At 38.2% G+C, this 27,279-nt stretch overlaps 1 protein-coding gene and 1 long non-coding RNA gene across 2 annotated transcripts in view; one reads left to right on the plus strand and one right to left on the minus strand.

The window, feature by feature from the left end:
• Nucleotides 1-27,279, minus strand: part of LOC148347372 (uncharacterized) — a 68,167-nt gene that overhangs the window by 33,453 nt on the left and 7,435 nt on the right. Inside the window, exon 3 of the long non-coding RNA XR_015848024.1 lies at nucleotides 10,471-10,553. This is a non-coding gene — a long non-coding RNA (uncharacterized LOC148347372). The remainder of the gene's footprint in view (nucleotides 1-10,470; nucleotides 10,554-27,279) is intronic.
• The window catches only part of fam20cb (FAM20C golgi associated secretory pathway kinase b), a 50,063-nt gene continuing 24,023 nt past the window's right edge, over nucleotides 1,240-27,279 (plus strand). The window contains exons 1-3 of the mRNA XM_088323732.1: nucleotides 1,240-2,306; nucleotides 3,736-3,911; nucleotides 7,271-7,349. Coding sequence (XP_088179858.1) covers nucleotides 1,810-2,306; nucleotides 3,736-3,911; nucleotides 7,271-7,349 — 752 coding nt within the window. The 5' untranslated portion in view covers nucleotides 1,240-1,809. The remainder of the gene's footprint in view (nucleotides 2,307-3,735; nucleotides 3,912-7,270; nucleotides 7,350-27,279) is intronic.

Below are 27,279 nucleotides of genomic sequence, written 5' to 3' on the forward strand. Positions count from 1 at the left end.
AGCCCGACCGTCTTTAATACCGTTGTCACGCCACATATCAGACCATGTTGTTGGCTCTGTTGCTCAGTTACTGTATGGCACCCGAGGCGATAAGGACCTCTGAAGAGAAAATAGCAGCCCGGGAAAATTGGCATTTGCCAGGGGGAGGCAAGTATTTTTTTTTTATAACTCTAGGAAAAGCTGGAGCTTTTATATGAAACTACAGAGCCTGCAGCCACGTATTGCGTATCAGCCAACAAAAGTGGGCAAACCTCCTAGTGAAAATGTAAAAACTGGCCTCAATTATCCAAAAGAAAAATAAAGAAAGATCATTGAAACAATCGTGAGAAAACCCCAAAGTGAAGAAAATATTATACTTTTTTTATTAAAGCAAAAAAAAGGAAGATAAGTAAATCATTTTGCTCCATTTATTCTATTATACATTTATCATTTTATACAAAAAATGATAAAATTAGAGGAAATACAACTTTTTATTTTAACTTTTCCTGTAAGATGTCCAATAAAATATAAAACAAAAGTGAAATGTGTCATAATAATCCTCATAATGAATTTAGTAGGAGTATTATTTTTCTTATTTTACAACATTAAAAAAATCTTCTGGATTTTTGGTAGCAATGAGCAACTAGCTTAAAGGACAAAAACATAATAAATACAATAAATAAAATAAAATGAGCCAAATCATCTGATGGAATTTTAAAAGTAACTTTGAGGTTATTATTTTGGGGGATTTTTTGCTGTGCAATAAGTCGAGTATAGTGTAACTTACATTAGTATTAGTGTATTGCAAAAGACAAATAATATGATAAGGATTCTAAAACAGAGCGACTGCTAACCTAAGATGCCAATATAAATTTTATGTGCCTTTTGGGTTTTTTTGTGGGCTGAAAGAAGAAGACTCTAAAATGTGCAGAGCCCTGTAATAAGCCTGCCTAATGTCTCACTGATGGACTGACTCGTCTCCACTGAGACATTTTGGAGGAATTCCAGCAGATGAATTTCCTTGCAGTGAAAAAAAATATAAGCCAGGCTAAATATTAGCCAGTAAAAAGACGCCCCCTTCTTGCACGGACGGGACGTGCAGCTTATCCCAAAAAGCGCACAGAGAATCATTTATGTCCCTCTCTCTCCCTCGTTTTTTTTCTCCCCTCAGTGTACCCAAGTTCAGCCAATCAGCACATGATGACGCAAGCACAAAGGAGGGGCCGGATTTCGCCCGGACACCACCATCCTATTTAACACACCCACACAGACGCTCGCTTGCGTACACGGCGCGCTTCTTTCTTCCTCTGCGTTCCAGCTGCACGCCCTGAAGGTGTCCCAGTCCCTCCTCCCTCGCACGTCGGACTCGTTACCTGTGCAAACAGAGCTGCCTGGGCTGAGGAATAAAAATAAAAAAAAAAAGCCAAAAGAGAGGAAGATCAGTGCGGACGCGCCTGGGACGCGCGCGGCTCCAGAACGGATCCATAGTGATGTGTTTGCAGAGCCTCCGCGTGACGATGTGGCTTGCGCAAATCGACCGTTGGTCTGGACCTGTAAAACCCGACCCGGCTCCCTGATGAACCCTTGAGTCATTGGCACGAGGTGAATGAGAGAAAAGACTGAATTCTGACGCCGGGACCAAAACAGCTTTAAACGCTGAATCCTCGACTGAAGACGGCAAGCGAAGATGGCTCTCTGGTGTTTAACGTTTATTTCATTCGACTGGCGTCCAGTCTGATCAACATCATCAGCGATGTAGTCAGCTTGTGCGTCTGCGTGCTCATCATCTGCAGCAAGTTCTCACATCTGCTCAAAAGGGGGACCCTCAAGATGATTCTCCTGCGCAAATTCAGAGTTCTGATCTTAATGGTCTTCCTGGTGGCTTGCTCAATGCACATCATGGTGGACCTTTTGCCCAGGCTGGAGAGGCAGGGCTCGGTCGCTTGCTCCTGCTCTAATGCACCCAGCCAGGAACCCATCGGCTGGGCCAGACCGGGCTGGCCCGGCAAGCACACATTGCGCATCCTGCAGGACTTCGAGCCCGGCGCCTCCAACGTCTCCTCCCGGTCGCTGGAAAAGGTCGCCGGGGATGGAACTCAGAGTTTTGGGAGGCTCGAGTTGTACTACGCACAGCGTGGGGACCGGAAGAGGCCGTTTATCCGGGATCCGGCAGTCGACAGGGGTGCGCCAGACAAAGGTTCCAAACTGGCCGCCCTCTACGAGCACCCTTTGTACAAGAGGTCCTTGCCCACACTGACTGATGAGGACACACTGTTCAACGTCAACTCGGACATCCGGTTCGACCCCAAAGCGGCAGACCAGGAGTGGTAAAGTATTTATTTTATTCCATTTCGCGCAAAAAACGTCGGCCTCTTAGTTCTTGGGATTTTTACTTTAGATTCCAGGTAGAGGTCCAGATTGTCTGTAGAGGATTGGGTCAAAGCAATGTGATGGGCTCTATCTGGGCTCTGGTCCTTAGGTCCAATGCCTGTTCCCCAATTTCACTTATACATAATTTGAAGCTGTTTAGAGTTTTTAGTCACAACCATGTCTGCAGTTTTACTGTTCATACGGTCACAAATTGTGGACAAGAGAGTTCTGCCTCGCAGTCCTTGGGATCGAGGGTGTAAATTCGATTGCATGGATAGGAGATAGAGGTTCAGATCTACTGATTAGACCGGTTAATGCAACTGGATGGGCTCCAACTGGCTCTTGGGTCTTGGATTGGACACCTGTTCCCACACTTGAATTCTTCACCAGAAGACTTGAAAACAACCTTTTGAAGGCCTTCATATTACATTAAGACCGATTATAGACTATGCCTAGAGTCTTACCGCATCACATTGTTGCCAATGTTTTTGTTTCTGGTTTTCCCGGACACAAGCTAGTGTCGTTGGTTAGGGTTGGTTGTGGCCATGCAACTTAGTAAGGGTAACAATGCAAGTGCCTTCTTTGTATTTAATGATGAGCACAAACTTCGTTTCTATGGTCATTATATTTTTGCTTCTACCTTAAGCATCACTGCAAGGATATTGGAATTTTCAATATTTCATGACACAAACTTTTCTTCCTCATGCCATGAGGCTCTTTAACTCTACCCGGCAGAGTAAAAGCCCACATTAAACCACACCACCTACATTGCATAGTACCGAATTTTATTGCAATATGTATTCTGTGTACCTCTATTTAGATATTCTATATAACACGCTACAGTGGGCATTTGCACGTCACACTGGGTATTTATATATTGTATTCTTTTTGCTTTATTATTGTATTGTTCTCAGCTGGGATGCTGCTGGAAGTGTGAATTTCCCTCCGAGGATGAATAAAGCATCTATCTATCTATCTATCTATCTATCAGACTTACATTTTATAGGACTTCCACCAATAGCTGATAGGCATCTAAGAGAAGTAACTCATCACATGCACAAACATGCAGGTATACGTTGTTGTGGGCACACAATATAATTTGTTGAAGTCGTATGGTAGAGAAAATGGTGTAAAGTGAGGCAAAAAAAAAAAAAAAAACTTATTCCACAGCGTGACGTTCTAACAAACGTCTGGGTCGCCATGTCCCGGGGGTCTACTGTACAATGAACACTGCAGCTGTCTGGAGTAGTTCTGCAAGAAAATCACATGAGGTCTTTTTATCTGGCAGACAACCATTGCAAGATATAACCCAAACCCCTGCCAAAGATGTTCCAAGGATGGAACCGTAGCCGGAATCACAAAATAACCGCCACTCCTTTCACACAGGAACGGCGAAGGCAATCCCAGTGAGCTCAACCCAATGGGGGAGCTAACGGCTGACACCTACCCCAACTGGCTGCGCTTCCACATCGGAATTAATCGTCACGAGCTGTACTCCCGACATAACCCAGTGATTGACGCCCTGCTGAAAGATCTCGTCAACCAGAGGATCACCAGCGTGGGTGAGTGACATTTTTTGGCACCTCGACAAAATCGACGACCAAGTTGCCAGGTTTTTTTTGTTTAATGGATGACAGCTAACAACCTGCTCCATTGTTGTCCTTTGTGTAGTTTTAATTATCGGTTGAAAATTTTGGCAGGCACTAATGTGTGATGTCATTACTGTCTTGCAGATGGGATTTACCGTTCTAAATATAGCTGCACAACTTGAGCACACACCCGTTTTTCTGAAAAACAAACTTTTCAAAACATTGTTTCTATCAATTGAAAATGTATGAATGGGTGGATTTTTTGACACAGGTGATTTTGTTTCACTTTAGATCATGACTAAAAAAGTGATGACCTTTGGAATGCACTTCAAACCAGATGCAGTCAAAGCTAAGCAGGCAAAGTACTTTCAAATGATTCTTGTGACCGAAAGATGAAAATCTCTGAATGCTGCAGACTCTATATATCTGCAAACTAATCTCTAAACTTAATACATGAGTTTTTTTAAATTTTAAAATCTGCCAAAAAATGAGTTCTTGTATGCTTGGAGCGCTTCAAAAATTAGTGTTTTCTTTCTACTCTTATATAAAAAGAGATTATTTGGTTTCAGGGCCGATTTCTTTTTTATTTTATTTTTTTATGCGACTTATACTACAGTTCGACTTATACGTGTTTTGGTAAAGGTATTTAGACATGGATTTTGAGTTCAAAACTAATGGAATCCAGTTTACGACTCCAAATTTGGACATGTAATACTGTGATAACGTTTATTTTTAAAATTTCAATTGATTTCTTATTCGTTGTAATCTCTTGCACCTATACAGTATTGTATTTGAAAGATTCAACCCGAATCCACAATTAGACATCTGAAATTAATTCAACATATGTATGTTCTTGTACTAAGTATTTGGGGGAGAAAACACCTTTTCAAATAAACCGCATGCAGAAGGATAGGCGCCACCAGGCTGCACTTGCCCAAGACACAGCACAGGTAGTGGTGCCCCTACGACCCAGGTGGTTAAGAAATCAGTGTACCATGATTTTGATGGAGTTTTCAAAATCATAGAAATCTGCGTTACAAGGGTAGGTGTTTGTTCTACAGTAAGTGTTTTCTGTTGGGTCGGTTAGTTGTCAGTGAGAGAAGTTTGTAAGTTACTGCGGTGGCTTTACTTGTACTCCTTTGTAAATACACTCTAAACCCAAAGAAATACGATTTGTACTACAGCCTTAGAAATCAATATGGGGAACCCCAATACTTAGGATGGGGATCCCTGAAATACGCCGCATCAGTAGTAAAGCCACCTGAGAGAGCTGGTGTGTTTTCTTTTTTCGACTCAAAGAGGGATTGTCTTCCTGTTTGGCTCCGTCCTCCTGCCAAATTCCAGGAGTTCTTCTCGCCTCAGGCTTTTTTTTTTGTGGCAGTTACTCTTCAAAAAAAAAGGAGGGGGGGGATAGCAGAATTCTGCCTAGGATACTGAGAAATTATACCTGAAATGATACAAAGGAAACACGGCTCTAATTAAGTTTTTTCTTTCTCGATTCCTTCTTTTTGCTCTTACTTTTAACTCCTGGATTGTTTTGGGTGGAGGAAGGCGCACTCTAGCCAGTTAAATATATGGCGACTCTGTAATTACATAGTCGTGACACAAGCCTGGGGCACAACACCAACATAAGCCAACAGCACTGTGTAATTATCTCAACTTTGGGATAGCAAGGAGTTCTTTTTCATTAGTCAGGACCTAACAAGGCAGAAAATATTCTTGGATTAAGAAGCAAAAACATGGGATATCATTTGTTCCTGAGTCCTTAAAACAATATCATAAAACCTTGATAATATAGCAACTCATTTTCAGAAAGAAATAGATAAATGACTTCCAAACCTGTCAATGGCACAGAATGAGTTAAGAGTGGGCATGTACTATAAGTGTCTCACTTTATATCAAACACTTTTCAACAGGTGTACGTACACTTTTTACATCCATGTTGTTAATTCACATGTACCAGATATGAATGACAGGAAAGTAACTTTTCCTATGACTTCTATACCAGTCACTATTGTACCGCTTTTTTCTCAATTTTTGAGACACTGAAAAAAAGTACAGTTGATTAAAAAAAAAAAAACAATAAAAGTGTTTACACATTTAGCTATTAAAAAAAAAGTAAAATAAAATGATCCTATCTAGTAAAATGTTCTTGTAGTTCGCATAATTGGAAAAAAACATTTTATCCATTATTTATCCTATTTTACATGTAATATATCAAAAATTAGTAGACATTGTATTTGTTAATCTTTTAAAATGTAATTTTAATATTACTTGTAACCCAATTTCCCAATTCTTTAATAGATTTAGAATGTAAAAATAAAACCATACCGTAATTGAAACGAATTGTAAAAATTATTATTCTTATATAGTAAAATGTAAGTTTAATTATTTTTGTTTAATATTATGTCTTTTTTTTCTAAATTATTTTAAATTTACCATAAAAAATTCAAAATGAATACTGTAAAGAAATAGAAAAACAAATACTAAAAACATATTTTTTAATTCAAATAAAATACAGAAATCTATTTCAACAGATGTACTGTAAAAAATACACATTTTTTTAACGTTAATTTAAAATTTAAAAATCACCATGAACACATACTTTGAAAACATATATCACAAAAAATACAATTAAAAAATATACAAAATACTTATATACACAATTACCTACATATACACACATAACTATACACTTATATGTATATACACACACATCTATAAATACATATATACATATACATACTATATATATAATTCATACAATATATATACATACTATATCCAATTTATCGACATATACATACTAATATATCGACATATACATACTAATATATATATACATTTACATACTAATATATATATACATTTACATACTAATATATATATATATATATATATATATATATATATATATATATATTACTAATTACATCTTACGTGATTTTTTTTCCCCATTTTACAATTTTTTTTCCTCATAATTTGACGTTTAATATTTTTAATACAATTTTCTAACGTGCTTTGCTAGCGTTTTATTACCTTTTCAGCGAAGCCCGGCAGGTGAGTCTCTTGATCATACTTAATAGGTTTATAAAGCGTCTTTTAATATCTGCCTCTATGAGTAAATCTTTTTTGAAAACAGAGGATTTGGGATGACACGGAGCTTAGCGCCGCTAAGACAGACGTGAATTTTGTGTACCTGTTTGGTTTAACCAAAAAAATGATGGTCATTGCAATACATTGAACTAATGTTTTGCGCATTGTACATTCAAAATATTCATATTTTAAAAAGTAAATCCCGCTTAATCATTTTTTATTTTGTATTCCAATAGCAATGAAATCCGGAGGAACCCAACTAAAGCTCATCATGACCTTCCAGAATTATGGACAGGCTCTCTTCAAGCCCATGAAGTAGGAAAGCTGTATTTTTATTATTCTAAATGTTTGCGGTGGTGTTGGTGGAGGGACAATAACGGCCGGGTGGCACGCCTTTTAGAAGGGTCAAGTTTAAAATCATATTTTTGCTTTATCTTTGTTCTCTTACAGTTTAAATATTTTGAGTTATGTTTTATCATTAAAATTCTATTTTTTGATACATGATACAAGAGTGTTTTCTTTAAATGTATCTAAAAATTATTTTTTCTCAATATTTTTGTTTATATATATTTATGTGTTTTATTAAATTAAAAATATACATCTTTAGTACTTTTGTAGAAATTTAAATTTATGTTAACATTATAAATGTTTCTTTTTAAAGGAGTGATATTAAAATAAAAGAAAGAATATACATTTTAAAATGATTTTGCTGTATAAAAATAATCTTTTTTTTTCATTTTTTTATGCAAGGATGATTTCTTTTTATTATTTTATACAAAAACAACAACACACACACGCACAAACATATATATGTATGTACTAAAATGAACTCAGCAAAATGTACTTGAGTGACAGAAAATGTGTTTTGAGTGCAATACATTTACAGGAGTCTTTTTTAAAAAATGTACTGCATATACTTAGCATAAGTGTATAAGTGGTTCTAAGAATTTTGGCTCTATGAAAAATGTCACATGAACATTTATGGCGATGATGTCTGTGGCTGGCTGGCTCTCAGGCTTGCCTCGACTAATCAAGCAAACGCACAAAAAAAAGGGACTTAATGTGATCTCGCAATCCTGCCGTGATGGACAATTTAACAGCTGCTTTTCAGCACTAATATACTATATAATAAGCGTACTTTTTGGCTTAGCGCCCGGTCGGAGTTGAAAGCTTCAGCTTTTCTCGCGTCACTCTCATGAGGACTGTGCTGTGATTTCACATTTGCTTCATCGTTCTGTTATACAAGACCGACGCGATATGCTCAGGGTTTGGTTTTGATTGCAGGGACGCTTCTTTTTCGGGGGATTTTTTTTTAGAATACTATTTAGTAGTCTTTGTTGTACCTGTCATAGTATGTTTTACACTTGTAGTGCTTGTCTTAGAAATTGTGTGTGTAATAGTGCAAGTACATATGGCACAAGTACAAATACTCAACAATTATAGTAGTCATTTAGGAAATGCAGTACTAGTGGTTCTTACTGTAGTAATTGCAATATTTCTATTACTTGTAGTATTGTTTGCAATACTTGTGTGGTACAAGTAAAGTTATTATAACACTCTGGTACTAATAATCATACTGGTAGTACATACAAATAGGGATCAACCAATATGGGTTTTTCAGGGCCAATACTGATACTGATTATTAGTATTAAGAAGAGGCCAATAACCGATATTTGGAACAGATATTCATTTGCTGTAAAAGCTTAAAAAATGATGTGAGAAAATATTAATAACGCAAAAAGAAACAAAGAATATTTTTATAAATTCAAAATTAAACTTTAATAGCTCCTTTTTAAGTGATCACATAATAATATTGGGTGGAAAAACAGAGATTGCTAAATATTGAAGGTAACGCGCCACTTCCGTCCATGCCAAATCTATGCCTTCCGGCACATTATCGCTAAAGAAAGACTCAAGTGTCTGATCAGCGTCATTGGGTTATAATGTATTTAAGTGACAGCTTAATTTATTTGGCATCATGCTGTCCGCTGCCAAGATTTTGAACATAGCAATCACACCGGTCTTTGCTAATCTCCCACCAAGGCCGCAGTGAGGCGCTACAGGAGGAGACTTTTGTTTGTCGCCGCATCTGAGTTAAATATTTTTTTAGTGGCGTCACTTGAGGGCCTGCTACACTTTGTGTCACACTTAATACTAAAACTCTGCACTGTGTAGAATTTTAATGTAAACAAAACACTCCGCCACTGAGAACGCCACTGCCCCCTCATGTAGTGGAGGTGCAAGTAAAAAAAAAAAAAAAGGGGGGGGGGGGGTTTCCAAGTCGAACGACCTCCTGAGGTTAACAGGTATGTAGAGTAAGTGTTTACTGTTGGGTCGGTTATTTGTCAGTGAGAGACGTTTATAAGTTACTGCGGCTGCTTTACTTGCACTTTCTTTGAGTATATCACTGCGCTTTCATTAGCATACCTTGTTAGCATGACAAAAACAAATACAAGCAAAGGTGGTGTTTCGTAGTTAAAGTAAAACTTGTAAATCATGGGATGGATAGGATGTGCTGTTCGTGATCGGTGTATCGGGTTTGTAAGGCTCGTAATGTAGTTTCCATACATACCCTCACCGGAGACTCGGAACGGATGGAGATGGCAACACTCGTTTTGTGAATATGATAAGCTGGGTCATTTATTTGTATATCCTCTATTTAGCATTATCCCTGACAAATCTGGATCTATTTCTATGTGTAGTTGGTACGGGACTTCCTCATAGATTGCCAACATTTTGTATTCACCCTTAAAAGGTTCTTAGCGTCTTTGGACAACTTGATGCCACGAATATAACTCAGTTTATAATAATTGAGACCCTTTTCTACTGTCTTTTGAGATAAATTTGCATGAAAAGAAAGAAATTATGCGGCTATGCTATCAAGAATAACGACTAAAGAGTCGCTCGCTTGTTTTGGCTGCGGTTAAGCGCTCTGTCGGATCTATTGATTGTAGTCGTGATAGTGCAAGCAAAATAAATACTAAAAAGTACTAGTAAAATTTTTTATTGTTTCCAGTACTTTTAAAACTATGGTAGTTGTTCTACTCATAGTAAGGTTTGCCATACTTGTAATACATATAGAGGTGTTCGCAGTACTTGTAGTTGTATTTTTTGTATCTTGAGTCGTTTTTTATTAGTACTTGGAACACCCAAATTACTTGGAATGCTTGCAGTACTTGTAACACTAGTAGTATTGCAAGCAGTACTACTATTACTTATGGTACCATAATGTAATTGTAAAATCTTCAGTGTTTAGTATTTGTAGTAGTACTTAAAGTATAGGACCAATATTAGCGGGACAAACGTTGTTATATACATTAGTAGTAGTAGTTGTGATAAGTGCAGTATTTTTGGATACCCGTCACACCTTTTTTGATAGTGGTAGCTATTTCAGTGTAAGCAGTACTTGTAGTATGACTAATCCTTGCGTACTTACCTACTAACCGATGAAGTACTTCAATGCCTCCCAATTTTTGACGTCTCCTTTTTTCAGTAGCACTTAAGTGTCTCAAATTGGGGCTGTTTAAATGGAAAAAAAGAAAACAGTCAGTGGGGATTCCAAAATACAGCAACAACTCAGACCAGCAAGTAGCGCTAACCTCAGTATTTGTTTACTTGTACTTTAGCCTCGTATGTGTGTGTACGGCTTCGCCCTATGACAGTATGTCTGCAGCAGAAATATTGCCGCCCGTCCCTCAACTCCCGGGAAAACAAACCGGATGATGTTTTGCAAGGTTTCACACACACTGTATTATTTAATACAACAGTGACTGTAAATTTCAATTCTGCCCATGACTCAGCTCAATTATAGTCTCTTCCTTCCGCCAGGACCTGCTTGACTAAAATCAGGAAAGAAAACATTTGGACATGCTATTGCCACAACTTAATGTTTTACCTGCAAATGAACTCGCGGGTTAAAGCTAACTATGAGATACTGTATATTTGAAAGATTCATACTGGCCTTTCCTTAAGATTTGACATTTTAAATCGGCTTTAACTCTTGAGTTGAAGCTTGAAAACATTTCTTTTAATCAATTAGGGTTCGTACGGGTGCTTATAATTTTTGAAAATTCTTGGAATTGAATTTTTTTATTTTTTTTAAGGTTTGAAAAGTGCTTACATTTTTTGTTGAAATGCTTGTAAATGGTAAATGGTTTGCATTTATATAGCACTTTTCAAGTCAATGAAGCCCTCCCAAAGCGCTTTACAATGTGCTTCACACTTACCCACACCTAAACAGGGCACAATGGAATGTGTATTAGTGCAAGTCAAGTCATGTTTATTTGTATAGCCCTTAATCACTAAGAGTCTCAAAGGGCTGCACAGACCACAGATTATTGCAAGCCACAGACAATTATGACACCATCCCCTGATCTAAAACCTACATGAGGGCAAAGAATACATAGATATTGTCAACATTAAATATAGGTTATTCATATGCGATAGAACAGAGGTGTGTTTTAAGTTTAGATTGAAACATTTCCACTGAGGTTGCAGATCGAATCTCAGAGGGAAGAGCATTCCACAGCACCGGGGCCCGCATAGAGAACGCTCTCGAACCTGTGGATCTCTTCTTGGCTCTTGGGATCACTAGTAGACCTGTTTTTTTCAGAGAAAAGGCTCCGGACCGGAACATAGGGGGAAATTAAATCTGAAAGATATGAGGAAGCAAGTCCATGCATGATTTTGTATACTAGCAACAGAACCTTAAAATCACATCTTAAGCTAACAGGGAGCCAATGCAGGTTAGCTAAAATCGGGGTAATGTGATCAAACTTTCTTGTTTTAAATAAAAGCCTTGCTGCAGCATTTTGTACTAGCTGCAGGCTCTTGATTTTGGACATCGGGAGACCGGAGAGTAGTACATTACAATAATCGAGACGGGAGGTAACAAACGCATCAGACTGAGACAGCATAGGGCGAATTTTAGCAATGTTGCGAAGATAAAAAACAAGCTGTTCTAGTAATATTCTTAACATGTGTTTGGAAGGACAGATTGGGGTCAAATATGACACCTACATTTTTGACTGAGTCACTCTGGGTGATACTACATTTGTCAATGTTCAGAGCAGTTTTTGAGAGTCACGGCATTTAGATGGACCAATAAGGAGGGATTACCTGTCAATTGTGGACATTTATTATGGACCATGAAAAAAATAAAAGTAGCATTTCCCAGGGGTAAATTGTCATGGGAAGAATTCCTGCAACTGAAAATGTAAGCTTCATATTACTGTCATTTTACGAAACAACTATGAGTCCTGGAAGCGGCGCCCCCCAAGGTCAACTTTCCTTTTTTTATTTACAGTCGCTATGTCGGAAATGGGATGGGCTACCATTCTGACAGAAAGCTAAAGGCAATGTGGCCAAAGGGCTATTGCCATCATCTGGTGGAATGGTGATTTATCTATTTTTTGTCCAACGTATTTTATACTGCAGTCAACATTACTGGCAAGCCACGTATTTATGAAAGAGGCCAGTGAAAATTAGATCACGGGCCGTAACTGGCCCCGGACCTGACTTCAGTGAAGCCTGGTCTTTTCGTATCACATCTGTATCACTGGTAGTCAAGTGGTTAGGATTGAGGCTTTAACTGCTGCGGTTCGATTCTCGTTGCGACATATATTTTGCCATTGTGGTCAGCATATTTTTCGACAAATTACTCGTTGCACTTATACGGTAAAACCTTGTGTCTAACACGTGTTTTGCGAAAAACTTCAAAATAAAAATGCACTGTTACACCTACCAACCTTCAATACGACACGCTAATGCCACCAAGTAGCAGGAAAAATAACTTACCACTTTAGTCTGTCACTATTTTATCTACTCAATCTATTCATGCATTACAAGGTAGTGTATTAGCATTTCGAAAATAAATACAATTGTAATTGCAAGCAGGGTTTGGAGGGTTACTATAAAAATGTAATCCGATACAGTTAATAATAACCTGCTGAAAAATGTAATCACGTACGTAATCGGAATACTATAATATTGCCGTAATGTAACTTCGTTACTTTCAATTACTTTTGCACGACTCCAATACCAAATATGTTAATGAAAGACAAGATAAACATAATGTAAAAAAATATACGAAATTGTGTTTAAGATAAATCAACAATGTTACCTTGAAAAACAATTGGAGGAAATCAAGGTCAGGTAGTTGCTTGTAGTTCTACAAAACAATACTCTAAATACGTAGTATAATTTATTAGGCAAAAGTACAACTTTCCCTTTCACAGGGCAGACAAGATATACTCTGTTACAATAAGAGGATATTAAGAACCCAGTATTGTTTTAACACACCACTTTCTTAATTTCCAACAAACTCCTAGTATGTCCAAGTTCAGGTTTTACTTGTTTGAAGCGGATATGTCAAACCTCTTGAAAATATTCAGATTTACTAAGCTAAGTAAAACATTCTCACAACGTTGCAATACAGTAATCGCATAGTGGATTATGTACTAGTATTAACTGCAAAATAAAAAAGTAGACTATCAATCAAATTTAATAAATGTCTCTCAATGCATTACTAGCGCGCAACTGCGCTGCCACAATACGGACACACATAAACAGCCCCAGACACGAAATTGAAGGCCCGCGTCAATACAACGAAATGAGTCCTACATTGAAGGAGAAAAAAAATACAGACAAAAAAATAAAGCGCTTTCACCTGCAACACAGTCTGAGAAATATGCAGCGGTGGATCAATTGGCCATCTGTACTATCTGCGCAACAGATAAGGCTCACGCACATTGCGCCAGGGTCAGTGATTGAAATGATAGACAAAAGTTATCTATCGGCGCATTGGGTATATGAAAATATACATTTTAAATGAATTGTCATCTTACAAAGTAATTGTTATTTCAACTAAACATACCTGTAATTTGATTATGTTGTTTTATTCTGTAGCAGTAACAGAATACAATTACTTTTTCAATATTGTAATTACGAAACGCCGTTACATGTATTCCGTTACTCCCCAAACCTGAATGAGAGTTAAGTTAGGAAAGAGTATACTATAGTTTTTACATCTGGTTTTAGTCACTTTAGCTGCTTGTGTTCCATTTTTACAAAAGGAGAAAATAACAGTCAATTGTACACCGATTTTAAAAATTAGTTTTATCCTTTTTCATTTCCCGCCCCACAACCCAGTACAATTGCCCCCCGAGAAGAGTTTTCCATCCCGAGGACTTATTTACTGTGTAATCATGTCTTCCACAAGGTCCTCTGTGCCTACGCTTTGACTTTGAGTCAGGAAATAAAAGGCCGAAGCGCCCGGGGACGAGTCATTCGGAGCGTAAATGATGGCTCCCCCCGGTTTGAAGCTCACTGAGGGGAAGGGGAGGGAGGAATCGCTCTACGGCCACGCGAACCACGACGTCTTTTGTGAATGCAGATACATGCTTTTAATCCGCTATTCGAGCACCCTTTCAAATGGCATCTTAAAGTGTTTATTTCCTGTGAATGAAATATAGAGCGTGTACGTGATTGTTATCCACAACAATGAATGCTAAGTGCAATGAAAATAGCTTAGCAATCTTAGTAAATAACCCTTACAGTAGAGCGAAAAAAAAAAAAAAAAGATTATATAATCATATATATCACGTACTTTCCGCACTATAAGGCGCACCGAATTATAAGGTGCATTGCTAAAAATAGTCTATAGGCGCATCGGACTATAAAGCTCATTCACCTTGAGTTAAAGCTTTATAGCTGCTTTAACTTAAGCGTAAACTGAAGATAAATCTGCAGTTCAAGCTTTGATATGTTCACACTAATGAGTTCAAGCATTAAATCATTTAGGGAAATTTACAGCGAGAGCGTTCGAGTTAAAGCTTTAAGGCTTTAGTATTTGCTGGGAAAAAGCTTTTAATCTACATATTTTGGACGAACTACACAATGAGTTAAATTTAGTAAAAATATATTCTCATGAAACTTATTTCATAGGAATCTGACAAAAATTTCCTATCATTCACTGTAATAATTGAACATCTTTTTTGGGAGTTGTTGCCATGGCAACATTCCTTCCTGAAGCCTGTATAGACTGGCGATGTTATCACAGCGATGCCACCTTCAGGTAATTGTTATCAGCGTTAATTTTACTGATAAGACAGCGCGGTTGCCGGGGGAAATGGTGATGCATATCAAAGCTTTCCAGTCCAAATGCTAAAGTGTCAATGCGTTAGGAGAACCGATTTTTGATAGTTTATGTTGACGTTCTTACATACATTATAAAAATAATAATGTAATGTAAATAACATAAAACAATAATAGTAAGGATTCTAAAAAAATGTAAATATGTATTTAGAAATGAATTAAAAAAATTTATAAACGCAAAATTTCAAGAAAATAATCATGAATAAATGCTAACTTTGATATAAAATATTCAATAACCACACTTTCAATTTACAAAAAAAATAAATTTTTACAGTCCCTATCATGTAAACAGAGTGCTAAAAACACACCCAAAAATAAAAAATAAAACGTTCGCAGCAGCCCGTTTTAAGCCCCCCCCATGCGTACGGTCTGACGAGCTGCTCACTCTTTTTCCGGGCAAATTCAATCAACAAATGGCAGCTGGCCCCCAGTCACATGTTGCCTCTTAAGGATTTACTGCACAGATGCCCCACTAAAAATCACCATCATCAATTGTGACGTGACCTCCATCTGGGAGGGGAAGAAAAAAAAAAACACGGTGCATTTTTCAACAACAAAAAAAGCATTCCTGATTGTCAGTTTTAATTTATATTTCTCCTGCATTTATCTCATTCCTTTAGCTTTGCCTCTTAGTGTGAAAGGGCCTGGAAAAAAAAAAAGCGGGTGCAGTCAAAACAAGCAATGCGAGCCGCCTCTGATGAAGAGATTAATATATATATTTAACTTTGAAACAGCAGAAGAGAAAAAGCCACCCACGATATTCAAGTCTCAACTTGAAAAGATTCTCATGGGAGCAGCATGTTTATTTTCGCTTTTACTTTTGCTGTGTTCAACTACACAGCATCAAACTGATTAGTAAGTAGCAGAATATTCTACTTTTTTGAATTTGTCATATGATATATAGTAAAAACTAACTTACAGCAATATACGGATATTTTTTTGACATCCCGAAAAAAATGTTCGGATCTACCGTTTTTTGTAAGTCAAATGGTCGTAAGTAGGGGAGCGTCTGTATATTATACACACATACATATATAATATAGGGTGTAGTTCTAAAACAGGGGTCTCCAACGTGCATTAAAGTGCCCTCTTACGACAGCTGAGTTGCCTTGTTCTGGAAATAGCTCATCTGTGTTGGTACAGTACATTGTGATTTTCTAGTAAAATGACTTAAGTTGTTCACAGGGTCTATTTAGCCCCACTTCCAATAATTAACCTCGTAATGACAAAGTAACAACATAGTAATAACGTGACCAGTTGAGATTTCAGAAATGCATTAAAAAACTGGGTGCCCTTTGCGCTAATTAGTAACAAAACACACTGTAGCTCTCGGTCTAAAAGACCCCTGGTCTACAGTTAATTTCTCTTTTTGCTTTACGTAATGGAAAAAAACAGGAATCTCACACTAGAAACCACTGGTGGAAATGGGTGTGCTGGAATTGTATTACAAAAATGTAATAAAGTAATTACACGGCTTAAGTGGCAATTATGTTACTTACCGCTAGCGCGGCATCGTTTTCGTCGAAAGACCAAACCTCATAAATGCTCCAGAAATTGCTTCGGAAGTGTTTCGCAGAATTTGTTCCTCACGTTACAATTTTGTGACTGGTTTTGTCCAAGAACATAAAATGACGGGCACCATAGTCATAAAAAGGAATCTAATAATAGATTTTCACGAAAAATGTAAGAAATACTAAAGATACATTTACTCAATAACATTTTTATTGAAGATATGAAGACTGCAAAAGAACAGCTCTATATTTTGCGACATCTGTAAAACATTATTTTCACATAAACGACAAACGTCTTATTTCGATCCTCAAATTTAAAATAAGTTTGGATCGTTTTAGTTTAGATAGTTTGATTTCACATTCAACAAAATGTCATTAACAAAAATTTCGTAACTGGTCGGGCTCCAAAAAAAAGACCAAATTTAAAATCAAAAATAGAAGACAACAATTAATAATGAAATAAAAGATTTTGAGAAATTAAAAATATATATAAAAGTAAAGTGAAAACTTAACAAATGAAATTAAAACAGCTTACGTACGGTTTGATTTCACATTTTTAAAAATCTCATTAAAGATAGTTTAGTAACTAGTTTGGCTCCAAAAAAAGGGAAAATTAGCAAAAAATAGAAAACAAAAATTAATACAAATAAAATAAACATTAAGAGGAATCAAAAACATGCAAATATAAATTGAAAATTAAACAAATAATATTTAAACAGTACTTTACGGTAGTTTGATTTGACATTTTTTAAATGTCGATAAGGACAGTCTTATTACTAGTTTGGCTCTAAAAAAAATGTGCAAAAGTAAAGGCAAAAAATAGGAAATTAAAAATTAATAGAAAATGAAACATTTAAATAAATTAAAAATATAATAAAGAATAAAATGAAAATTATAGAAATCGATTTATATCAGAGGGCAGCACGGCAGCGCAGTGGTTAGCGCGTGTGCGGCACAGTTCTGAGGTTATGAGATCAAACCTTTCTGTGTGGAGTTTGCATGTTCTCCCCGTGCTTGCGTGGGTTTCCTCCGGGCACTCCAGTTTCCTCCCACATTCCAAAAACATGGATGTCAGGTGAATTGGCCGCTTCCAATTGTCCCTAGGTGTGAGTGAGCGAGTGAGTTGTCTGTCTCTGTGCGCCCTGCGATTGGCTGGCAACCAGTTCAGGTTGTCCCCTGTCCACTGCCCCAAAATGGCTGGGATGGTCTGCAGCACCCCAGCGACCCTACTGAGGATAAGCGGTGCAGATAATGGATGGATGGATTTATATCAGTACGTTGGTTTGATTTCACATTTGAAAAATTACCTTTAAGGATTGTCTAGTTACTAGTTTGGCTCTAAAATAAAAAGAAAAAACAGGCAAAACTATGAGCACGACACAGAAGGTTTAAATTAATAAAAAAAAGATTCAAATTAAAACAAATATTCAAGTTACTTTAATTGCTTAAAAGTAAAAGCTAAATGAAATGACCCAAAAAATTGTTAAATTAAAATGGGGTTTCTTTCCAATGTTAGCAAAAGGTTTTACTTCCACTCGACACAAAGACAATCAGTCTTCTATCATGGAGGATTATAAAAATCTGCGAAAACTTTAGAATTGGATAGAATATATTTTTGTAACTGACATACGTTTATTTTTTTAATGGTCGGAAATTACGTTGATCACCAATTCCTTTTCTATTAACCGATTAGTTGTTCCTACCACTATAAAATAATTTCCAAATACAATGCAGACTGCACCAATATGTTATCAAGTCAAGTCAATTTTTTTGTATTGCCCATAATGTCAAAGAGTCTCAAAGGGCTGCACAGACCACAGATTTTTGCAAACCACAGACTATTATTACACCATCCCCTGGTCTAAAACCTACATGATGGCAAGGAAAAACTTAAAAAACTCAACATGAGGAAAATGAAAAAACCTTGAGAAGGGACCACACATGAGGTAATCCCCCTTCCAAGATGACCAGGTTGCAATCGATGTTGTAATAACAATACACAGATATCGTCAACAGGAGATATAGGTCATTCATAAGCTATAGAATAGAAGTGTGTTTTAAGCCTAGATTCAAACAGTTCCACTGACGTTGCAGATCGAATCTCATCGTTTTTATTTTCTTCCATGCGATGAAACCAGGCCGATATTAGCACAGAGGTTTTACGGGAAAACACGCAAACCGAAGATGCAGGCCAAGGAGTCGTGAACCCCTCTCCCACCCTTTCATGTCGGATGCATTAGGAACAGGAGAGTAATCAAAGCTGCCATTAATACCCGGCTATTTCCTCTGCCCTGGTCGGGGTAGGGGGGCAGGCCGCCAGGTCGGGAAGAGGTACTAATGGATTTTCCTAATTTCCCGCGGCTCGGGACTTGAAAGGAACGGGGAAAATCCCCGGGTTAGTAAACGGATTTTGGGAAATTGGTAATGGGGCATCATTAGAGTCAAAAAGGGCTCTTCTGGAAATAACCACAGAGTCTGGTATGTTTATCCCTACCAAACTCAAGCTCAAAGGACATCTTCAACCATGTTTTCTTCTGTTAGAGCTAGTTAGTGTTGAAACATTATGTAGTTGTTCTATCCACACAAGAGAATGACAGCTTCATCATCCTTTCATGTTTTGTTGTTAGAAAGAGTTGGTACCACACCATGCCATGAGTCGCCTTTCATGTTTTGTTCAATTAGAGCTAGTGCCACCGTTATATTTTAAGGTTTCGTTGTCATGGCATGTTTTTGTTCAGTCTACATGTGAGAATGTGTCTTGTTCTGCCTTTCTTGTGTTGTTCTGTTCTATTTTCTTCAGTAAGAACCAGTTTGTATTCCACCATATCCTGTGTCTCCTTTGTTTTGTTCAGTTACATTGAGTGCCTACCTTATACTTAATAGTCTCGTTGTCATGGTACACGGTATGTCCACATAATAGAATGTTTCATGTTTTGTTCTGTTAGAGCTCGTAAATATTATGTAGACATCCTGTTCAAGTATGAGTATGCTCCCCTTGCCCTATTTCTTTCACACTTAGTTAATTTAGAGACAGTGTCCCAACATATTCTGCATATTTTTCTTACATGTTTGTGTAATGTTGTCATTATATCCTTTGATGTTTTGTTCTGTTCGAACCATCCACACATAAGTATGTTCCCTGCGTCCCGATCTTTTTGTTCAATTAAAACTCGTTCGTATTCTATAATACCCCATATTGCCCTTTGTTCACGTTCTGTTAATTTAGATCTTGTACTAGTGTTATTTATTGTATTGTATATTAAATGTTATTATACAGCACTTTGATTTGTATTTCAGTGTCTGACAACTGCTATACAAATACATTTGGACTGTGTGGAAATTATGTAGCAGAGATGTGTAGTCAAGCCTGATTTTAAGTAACTTTTATGTCTTAGAAATCTGAAGGTCCTAGTGAATTGTGCTGTTTTTATCTGAACACTATTCCCCCAAATTTTCTATAAATAGGTCATTTTTCAAAATCTTTTTTGTGTACATTTGTGGGATCTGCTTCCCAGCCACGCCAGTACCTCACATAAATAGAGGTGCATGTTTTTACACTGTTAAATTCCACTTGTGCCGACTTCAAAAACACCTGAAATGGTAGCACCGGCAGCTTCAAGGTCGGTGTGTGAACCGTCACGGGATATCATGATAATCCTCAGACAGCGGGCAAACGTGACCCCACCCCCTTGAGATAAAAAGAAGGCAACGACACTATTTTGAGGCATTTACATCATTCGCCCTCCAAATCCGCCGACGTTTTCAAGATTTCGTTTGGTAGCGGCAGGAAGAAAAGCTCACCTAGGAGACACTTTTACGGGCTTTTATTATTTTACGATGGACGACAAGTCCAAGAATTACTAAGGAAATTTTAAAAAACGCAGTGGCATCAAATATTTGACCGTATAAGGCTAAGCTTTGACTTGTAGAGCTTTCATTGGTATTGACCGACACTGAAAAAGAATACGTTTTTAGTACATTTTAAGCATATTTTTTCTTATTTTACAATATCTGATTGTTTTTCTATACTTGTATTAGAGGTAAGATCGGGCCTAAAAATCCAACCCGACCCGCCCAGCGGTATAAAAAGCCCTAACCAGCCTGAGCCCGACCGATTTACTTGAGGGACTATGCCAAAGTAAACCCGAATTTTCACATTTTATGTGTGAGGAAGAAGGGTGATTTGAGCCATCCCTGAAAACTAGCTAGGCGCTAATCCGCCAAGCTGCTCTCTCCTCCGCAGGCCCGACAATGCCAATGTCACTTTTTCTTGCGCATCCCCCCTTCCGCTAACAACAACATACCATAATCCTCGGTGAGTCCGAACATACGCTCGTTTCATTATCCTTTGATAATCATGCATACAACATATGGCTGCACCCTCAAAAGCTTATCATATAGAGTTACATTATTTTCCATTTCTTATTATTTTGGGGCAATTGAAATGATTACAGTCAATCACAGAATGCTAAATCGTCATCGTGAGTCACAGGGGAATGACTGCACACTCTGTGAGGGCATTTCCCGTTTTTAAGAAATCCTTTGAGTTTGACACGTGATCAGCTGTTATAGGAGTTAGTTACTGCAAAAATCACAACGACCCAATCACAATTTTTTTGATCTAATCGTATACTCTACTCATTGTAAATGATGTCATCATCATGAGGGACATAGCTACTGACTACCCGATTGGTACAAGGGATATGGCAAATGTACACTAGAAAAAAGATACTCTGCGGACTTTGTGAGCATCTTTCAAGCTCAATCTTTCGGCAGTGATTATGCATCGCACAATGTGAATAATTAGCGGAGATCAAGGCCTAGCGCCGACTGGTATCGGTGGTAGCGGTGCCGATTGAAGGAACTGCTTTTGAAAGCTGAATGAGCATCGGAGATTAAGCTTCGTCGTTTCTGCCGGGCAGCGGATTTCATCATGTGGCCGCCCACTCCAAGTGGCACACACTCGTGTAATCCACCTCCGCTTTAGAAATGGATATTAGAGAGCACTAGGTCTTCTTTTGTGGGAAACTTACCAATTCGTGTTTACATTTCTATGATGAGATTCTATATCAATCGATTTGTCATCTGTGTTTAAGATATCCTATTGGAAATGAGAGGCTGAAAACAACAATAATACTACATTTTGATACAAAAATACACAGTAACAATATAGAGCAGGTTTGAATGTCAGTTAATTTTGATTAGATGATTAAAACAAATACTTAATTTTAAGGAGTTATAATTCTGATTTGGATTGCAAATTCTAAACAATTAATTGGTAATAGAAATATTCGTGGATTACTATAATAGATTTAATTTTTTAATTGTAATTGAAAGATGTATCTATCGGGACATAGGAACAGTCAATATCACTGCAATCAATTTAGCAACTGTCAATGTCATTACGCAGGACATGACAAGTTTTTTTGGTTTGAACAGTTTTATTGACACTATTAACAGCAAATAAGCAATGTGAGGTTTGAACAATTTTTCTCGATAATTTTAGCAGCAATTAAGCATATTCACAATTATACCCTCATTATCACGAGGGTCATAGCAACTGACAACTTGATTGGTACACAAGACATAACTAAAACCCAATCGACATAGCAACTTCTTATTTACTCGTCACAAAGGAGATCACAGGTAACTATGTCATCATCACGAGGGACATAGCCACTGACTACCTGATTGGTACAAGGGATAACAACTGACAAACTTGTTCTGGTAAGAAATACACAACAACCAACAGCATACTATTACATAGGACATAGCAACTATTATCACATCATGTGACATGATCATTGACTTAGCGTATTTTCACGACCATAGGGAGCACCATGTTAAAAGATGCAATCTCCGTAGCTGGTTATGTTTCTGTATTTACCACTACACAGCACGATAGCGCTCGGGTGCCCTCTGCTGCGGCCACCTAACAACAAAGTAGAGGTAAAATCTTGGGCCCAGGCCCGATCTGACCGGGTTTGGGCATAAAATGACAATCATCAAGTCAGGCCAGGCTTCATTTTTACCGTTTTTTTTTTCTTCATAGAGCCTCTACACAGCATGCACTTACTTTGACTCAAGTAATTATTCAGATGACTGCTTTTTACTCTACTTGAGTAATATTTTTCTGAAGTAACAGTACTTTTACCTGAATAACACACTTCAACTCTGCAATTCGGCCCGAGAAGTTATATTATTCAGATTACCCCATCATAAAGAGCATGCTTACCAAACTATCAGTTTAACTCCAAATCACTAAATCAGAAGAAATTCTCAGCCTCTGTGTCAGGGTAGAAGATGCGCTCCTTCCTCTTTCCGCCTCTACGTCGCTTACGCGAGATGTAATTTCCGCTTCCCGGCAATAGCTAACAAGCTGCATATTTCCCCAATTGCATCTTGTAATCTGCAGAATATAATTTTCTTTTCGGTGACATTTCGTTCAGTTTCATTTCGCTGCACTTTGAAGTGCACACTTGATTTGAGGGAGTGGGCCGAAGTCAAGCAGAAGTGCGCACTTTGGCACCGGAGTACGCATAGCCCCTCAAACAAAGTTAATTTAAGGTTTCAGGTGAGATCAGGCTGGATTTTTTTACACATTAATCTCTTGCGGCGGCTGCTCGGTTTCCATGTTTTCCCGCGTAGCGTAGAAATCACACGAAACACGGAAATCGTTACAAGAAAAGGAAAGTAAGGTTTTGAATTAGATTAATATTTGGGGGGGGACAACTCTAGACAGCCTGCAGTAGCACAATACGCCACAGCATTTGCATCCATTGGTAGTTCCACATTGCGTGTGACGTCACATGTCCACTTTAGCAGAATCAGGACACTTGTTGTGTTCACACCGGAGATGCATAGAAGTCTCAGGAGATCGCATACAAGTCCCATTTAGTAGGAAATGTGAACGATGTCACAAAAACATCGGACTTCACCCAAAATTCGGAATTGAGCATTATTCTCTGCAGTGTGACACGTGGTCCTATATACACGTCCAGGCGTCACCTTTTACCGGTGACGCCCCCACTTCACTCTTTACAGCCTCAACGTGTCCTCAGCTACGTCAGCCGCTTAACATGACACACAGGGCGCTTGACTAATTAGTATATGGGACATAGCAACCTTTATGTTGAGAACGCAACTGACAACTTGGCATATAAAGGAGATTGCAATTGACAACTTCCTTGTTGCCATGCACATAGCAACAGAAAATGTCTTTTTAAGGGACATAGGAACTGACAACTTAATCTTTGCAAGGATCTAGCAGCAGATAAGCAGACGGTGTCATTGTATCTTGATCAGATTACTCTGAGATGACGGCTTCATCTACAAGGCCTGTTTATCCGAGCAGCGTATTTACAGCGAAGCGTGATTGCTCCCCCCGCACACCCACTCGAGACCTTTTTGCGTGTGGCTTCATACGTGCACGCCTCCCCGTCAGGGATTAATGTGCAGAATGACAAAACCAATCCATTTAGACGTATATTAATGACACTGCCCACCCTGCTTCCCTCCACAAAGTAGAAGAAAAGACTCTCAATAACAATAGAGGAGAGCATCCTTCTTGCTTTGCTTGGTGATTTTCATTTAGAGCTCTTCCGTCCTCTTTGAAGTGCCGGAATAATAAAGACCTTTCTTTTTTCTAGGTAGTGGCTTTTTGTTCCTCGGGTGTTTAGTGAGGATGTCTGAATTTATGCATGCGGTTGCCACCCGCACCATACCTCCCCACGCCTGCCTCCCTCAAGAAGACGAAAGCTAAACTTAAACAGGATGTTGTCTGCTGCATTATTCATTCCATTTATAGTGTTGCAAAAAAAGTCCAGTTTCTATCGTCCTGTTACAATCATCGAATAATTGATATTTGTTATACAATCTTTGTGTGTGGGAAGAGCCAGGTATAGCCTGGGTTACTTGCAAATTTACAGAGAATCTTTTCCACCTGTGTAATGAAAGTTAATTCTTGTTTTGGAGTTATAAACAAGGCCTTCATTCCATTCTCTTAAGGTATCTGCAATTCGTGGATGTTTATTGTTAACTTAATTTCTTAAGTTCTCATTTTTTAATTATGTTTTTATTATTTGTTGCATAGTGACTGTACAAACTGTTGATATTCACAGTGGATGGCAAAAGAGCCATGCTGCACAAAGAGGATTTACTGTTGTTCTCAACAGTAAGTCCAACATTTTTAATTGAAATCAGTCTGTCAGGATTCCGTTTTTTTGCATAGTAATAATATAGCATTTTAAAATACTATTATTAAGAGGGGATGTGGATAGAGCATTTTTGCAATTCGTAATGGTTTACTGTAACTCATTTTTGGGTGGATAACAGTTGGTTGCATAATAACCACAAAGACTAGTAACATTTGCTATTTACTAGGGATTGGAGCATTTCTGCAACACTCGTGGGTTTACTGTGATTCTAAATAGTAAATCCTAAATCTGCAGTGAAAAAAACATTTTGGGATTATAATTTATTGCATAGGAAATTTATATTATCAGTGTATAGCAAAAGTGCCTTGCTGCATAACGATTTACTGTTATTCTTAACTGTATATGCCAAGTTTCTCATTAACCCTGTGTTTTGGGGATTAGAGCAGGTTGCAAGGTAACAGTATATGATATGAGTTTTTTTCTGGTCACAGGGGGATTGGAATACAGCCTTGCTGCACACCATAAGGTTTACAGATATATGCAATTGTAGATCCTGAATTTATATAATTTTGTATAATTTTAAATCAAACCTGAAAATATCCATCTATGTCCACGTCCCTAACACAAAAAAAATTGGGAGCATAATCCTACTGCGTGACTCGACTTCCCTGGAAGGAAGCAGCTGTCTCTCTACATAGCGGAGCATGCTTGTGAAAGGCTAATAGAGCAGCAAGGAGAGGGGAGTTGGGGGAAGAGGAAAAGGGGGTAGGAGCACTGGAGATAACACCCCCCCCCCCTTTGAGCTGTAACAGCATGACACCGAGAATCAACGACACATGCATGCACACACACACACACACACACACACACACACCTGGATCCTTTTCCGAAGGTTATTTAGACCCCCACCACTTTTAATAGTTTCTTTTATCCATTCCACCATTCCACGCCGTTTTTGTAGAAAATGTAATCGCAAAAATAATATTTTTCGTCCCCCCCCCTCACTTAACCAAATGTCATCCCGACCACGCGCGCAGCACTTACTCAAAAACACAATAACCTGTCACACCCCTCCCCATTTGGAATCCAAGACATAAAATGATGTAACTAGCCGCCGCATCCCATCTAGTCAGTTTATCAAATGTCATTGGTGGAAAGGTCAGCCATGATAAAACTGGTCGCCACGGCAATGATGCTGCAAAATAAATCTATGGTGCTCCACTCCAGTCCGCTAGGTGGCAGTAATGACTGCACCAGAATGTTTATTGTAATGGTATCCCTAGGTACAAGCTATTGGATAATTTGTGTGTGTTTTTATACTCTTGTGCGGGGCCTCCAGGTAGCCCCCTAAAAAACAGAAAATAGCTCACCAGTGATGCGTCATTGCGGTTTTCTACTCAATTTGATTTCTGATTGACATTAGGTTTTGGTGTTATTTTAGAAATATATATCAAAATGGGGGCGGCACGGCGGAGCAGTGGTTAGCGCTTGTGCGGCACAGTTCTAAGGTCTTGGGAATCTCCTGTGTGAGTTCAAATCCAGCTAAAGGACTTACTGTGCGGAGTTTGTATGTTCTCCCCGTGCTTGCGTGGGTTTCCTCCGGGCACTCCGGTTTCCTCCCATATTCCAAAAACATGCATTTCAGGTGAATTGGCCGGTCCAAATTGTCCCTAGGTATGAATGAGCGAGCGAGTTGTCTGTCCATGTGTGCCCTGCGATTAGCTGGCAACCAGTACTGCCCGATGATTGCTGGGATGGACTCCAGCACCCCCGCGACCCTACTGAGGATAAGCGGTGCAGCTTATGAGATGAGATGAGATATCAAAATGGTAGCCCTTTGCACCAATCAGTAACAAAAAGTAGCTCTCTGCTTCAAAAGGGTTGGTGACTTCTGCTATAATATGTAGTTAAAAAAATACTTTGTTTCTGCCATTTCTTCCGTCTGGACAAATCAGACCATAAGTTATGGTCAGTGTTCTCATTTGCCCGCGTCCCTGCGTCCTAGACGCATCATTTTTGCTGGGGACGCATAGTGTCAAATCAATGTGCATCCCTGGGACGCAACTTTTTTGACACAAAATTGTCATTACTACCCGATTATTATTTTTTTTAAACAAAAATTTACAGCACTCCAAACTTTTCGTCAGGCAGATCTGCCATTGTTGTTTTGGTCCCGCGGTTCGAGTTTTCGTCTGCACGCCGATCTCGGCCAACGAGATCTTGTTGCTTCGAGATAGATAGATAGATAGATAGATAGATAGATTGATTCTTTATTCATCCCCGAAGGGAAATTCACATTTCCAGCATCATCCCTGAGCTGAGAACAATACAATAATAAAGCACAAAGAATAAAATATACAAATACCCAGTGTGACGTGCAAATACCCACTGTAGCGTGTTATATAGAATAACTAAATAGTGCTA

This window comes from Urocampus carinirostris, chromosome 19 (assembly GCF_059441175.1).
Source record: "Urocampus carinirostris isolate Australia breed hairy pipefish chromosome 19, RoL_Ucar_1.0, whole genome shotgun sequence".
In the NCBI taxonomy this organism is placed as follows: domain Eukaryota; kingdom Metazoa; phylum Chordata; class Actinopteri; order Syngnathiformes; family Syngnathidae; genus Urocampus; species Urocampus carinirostris.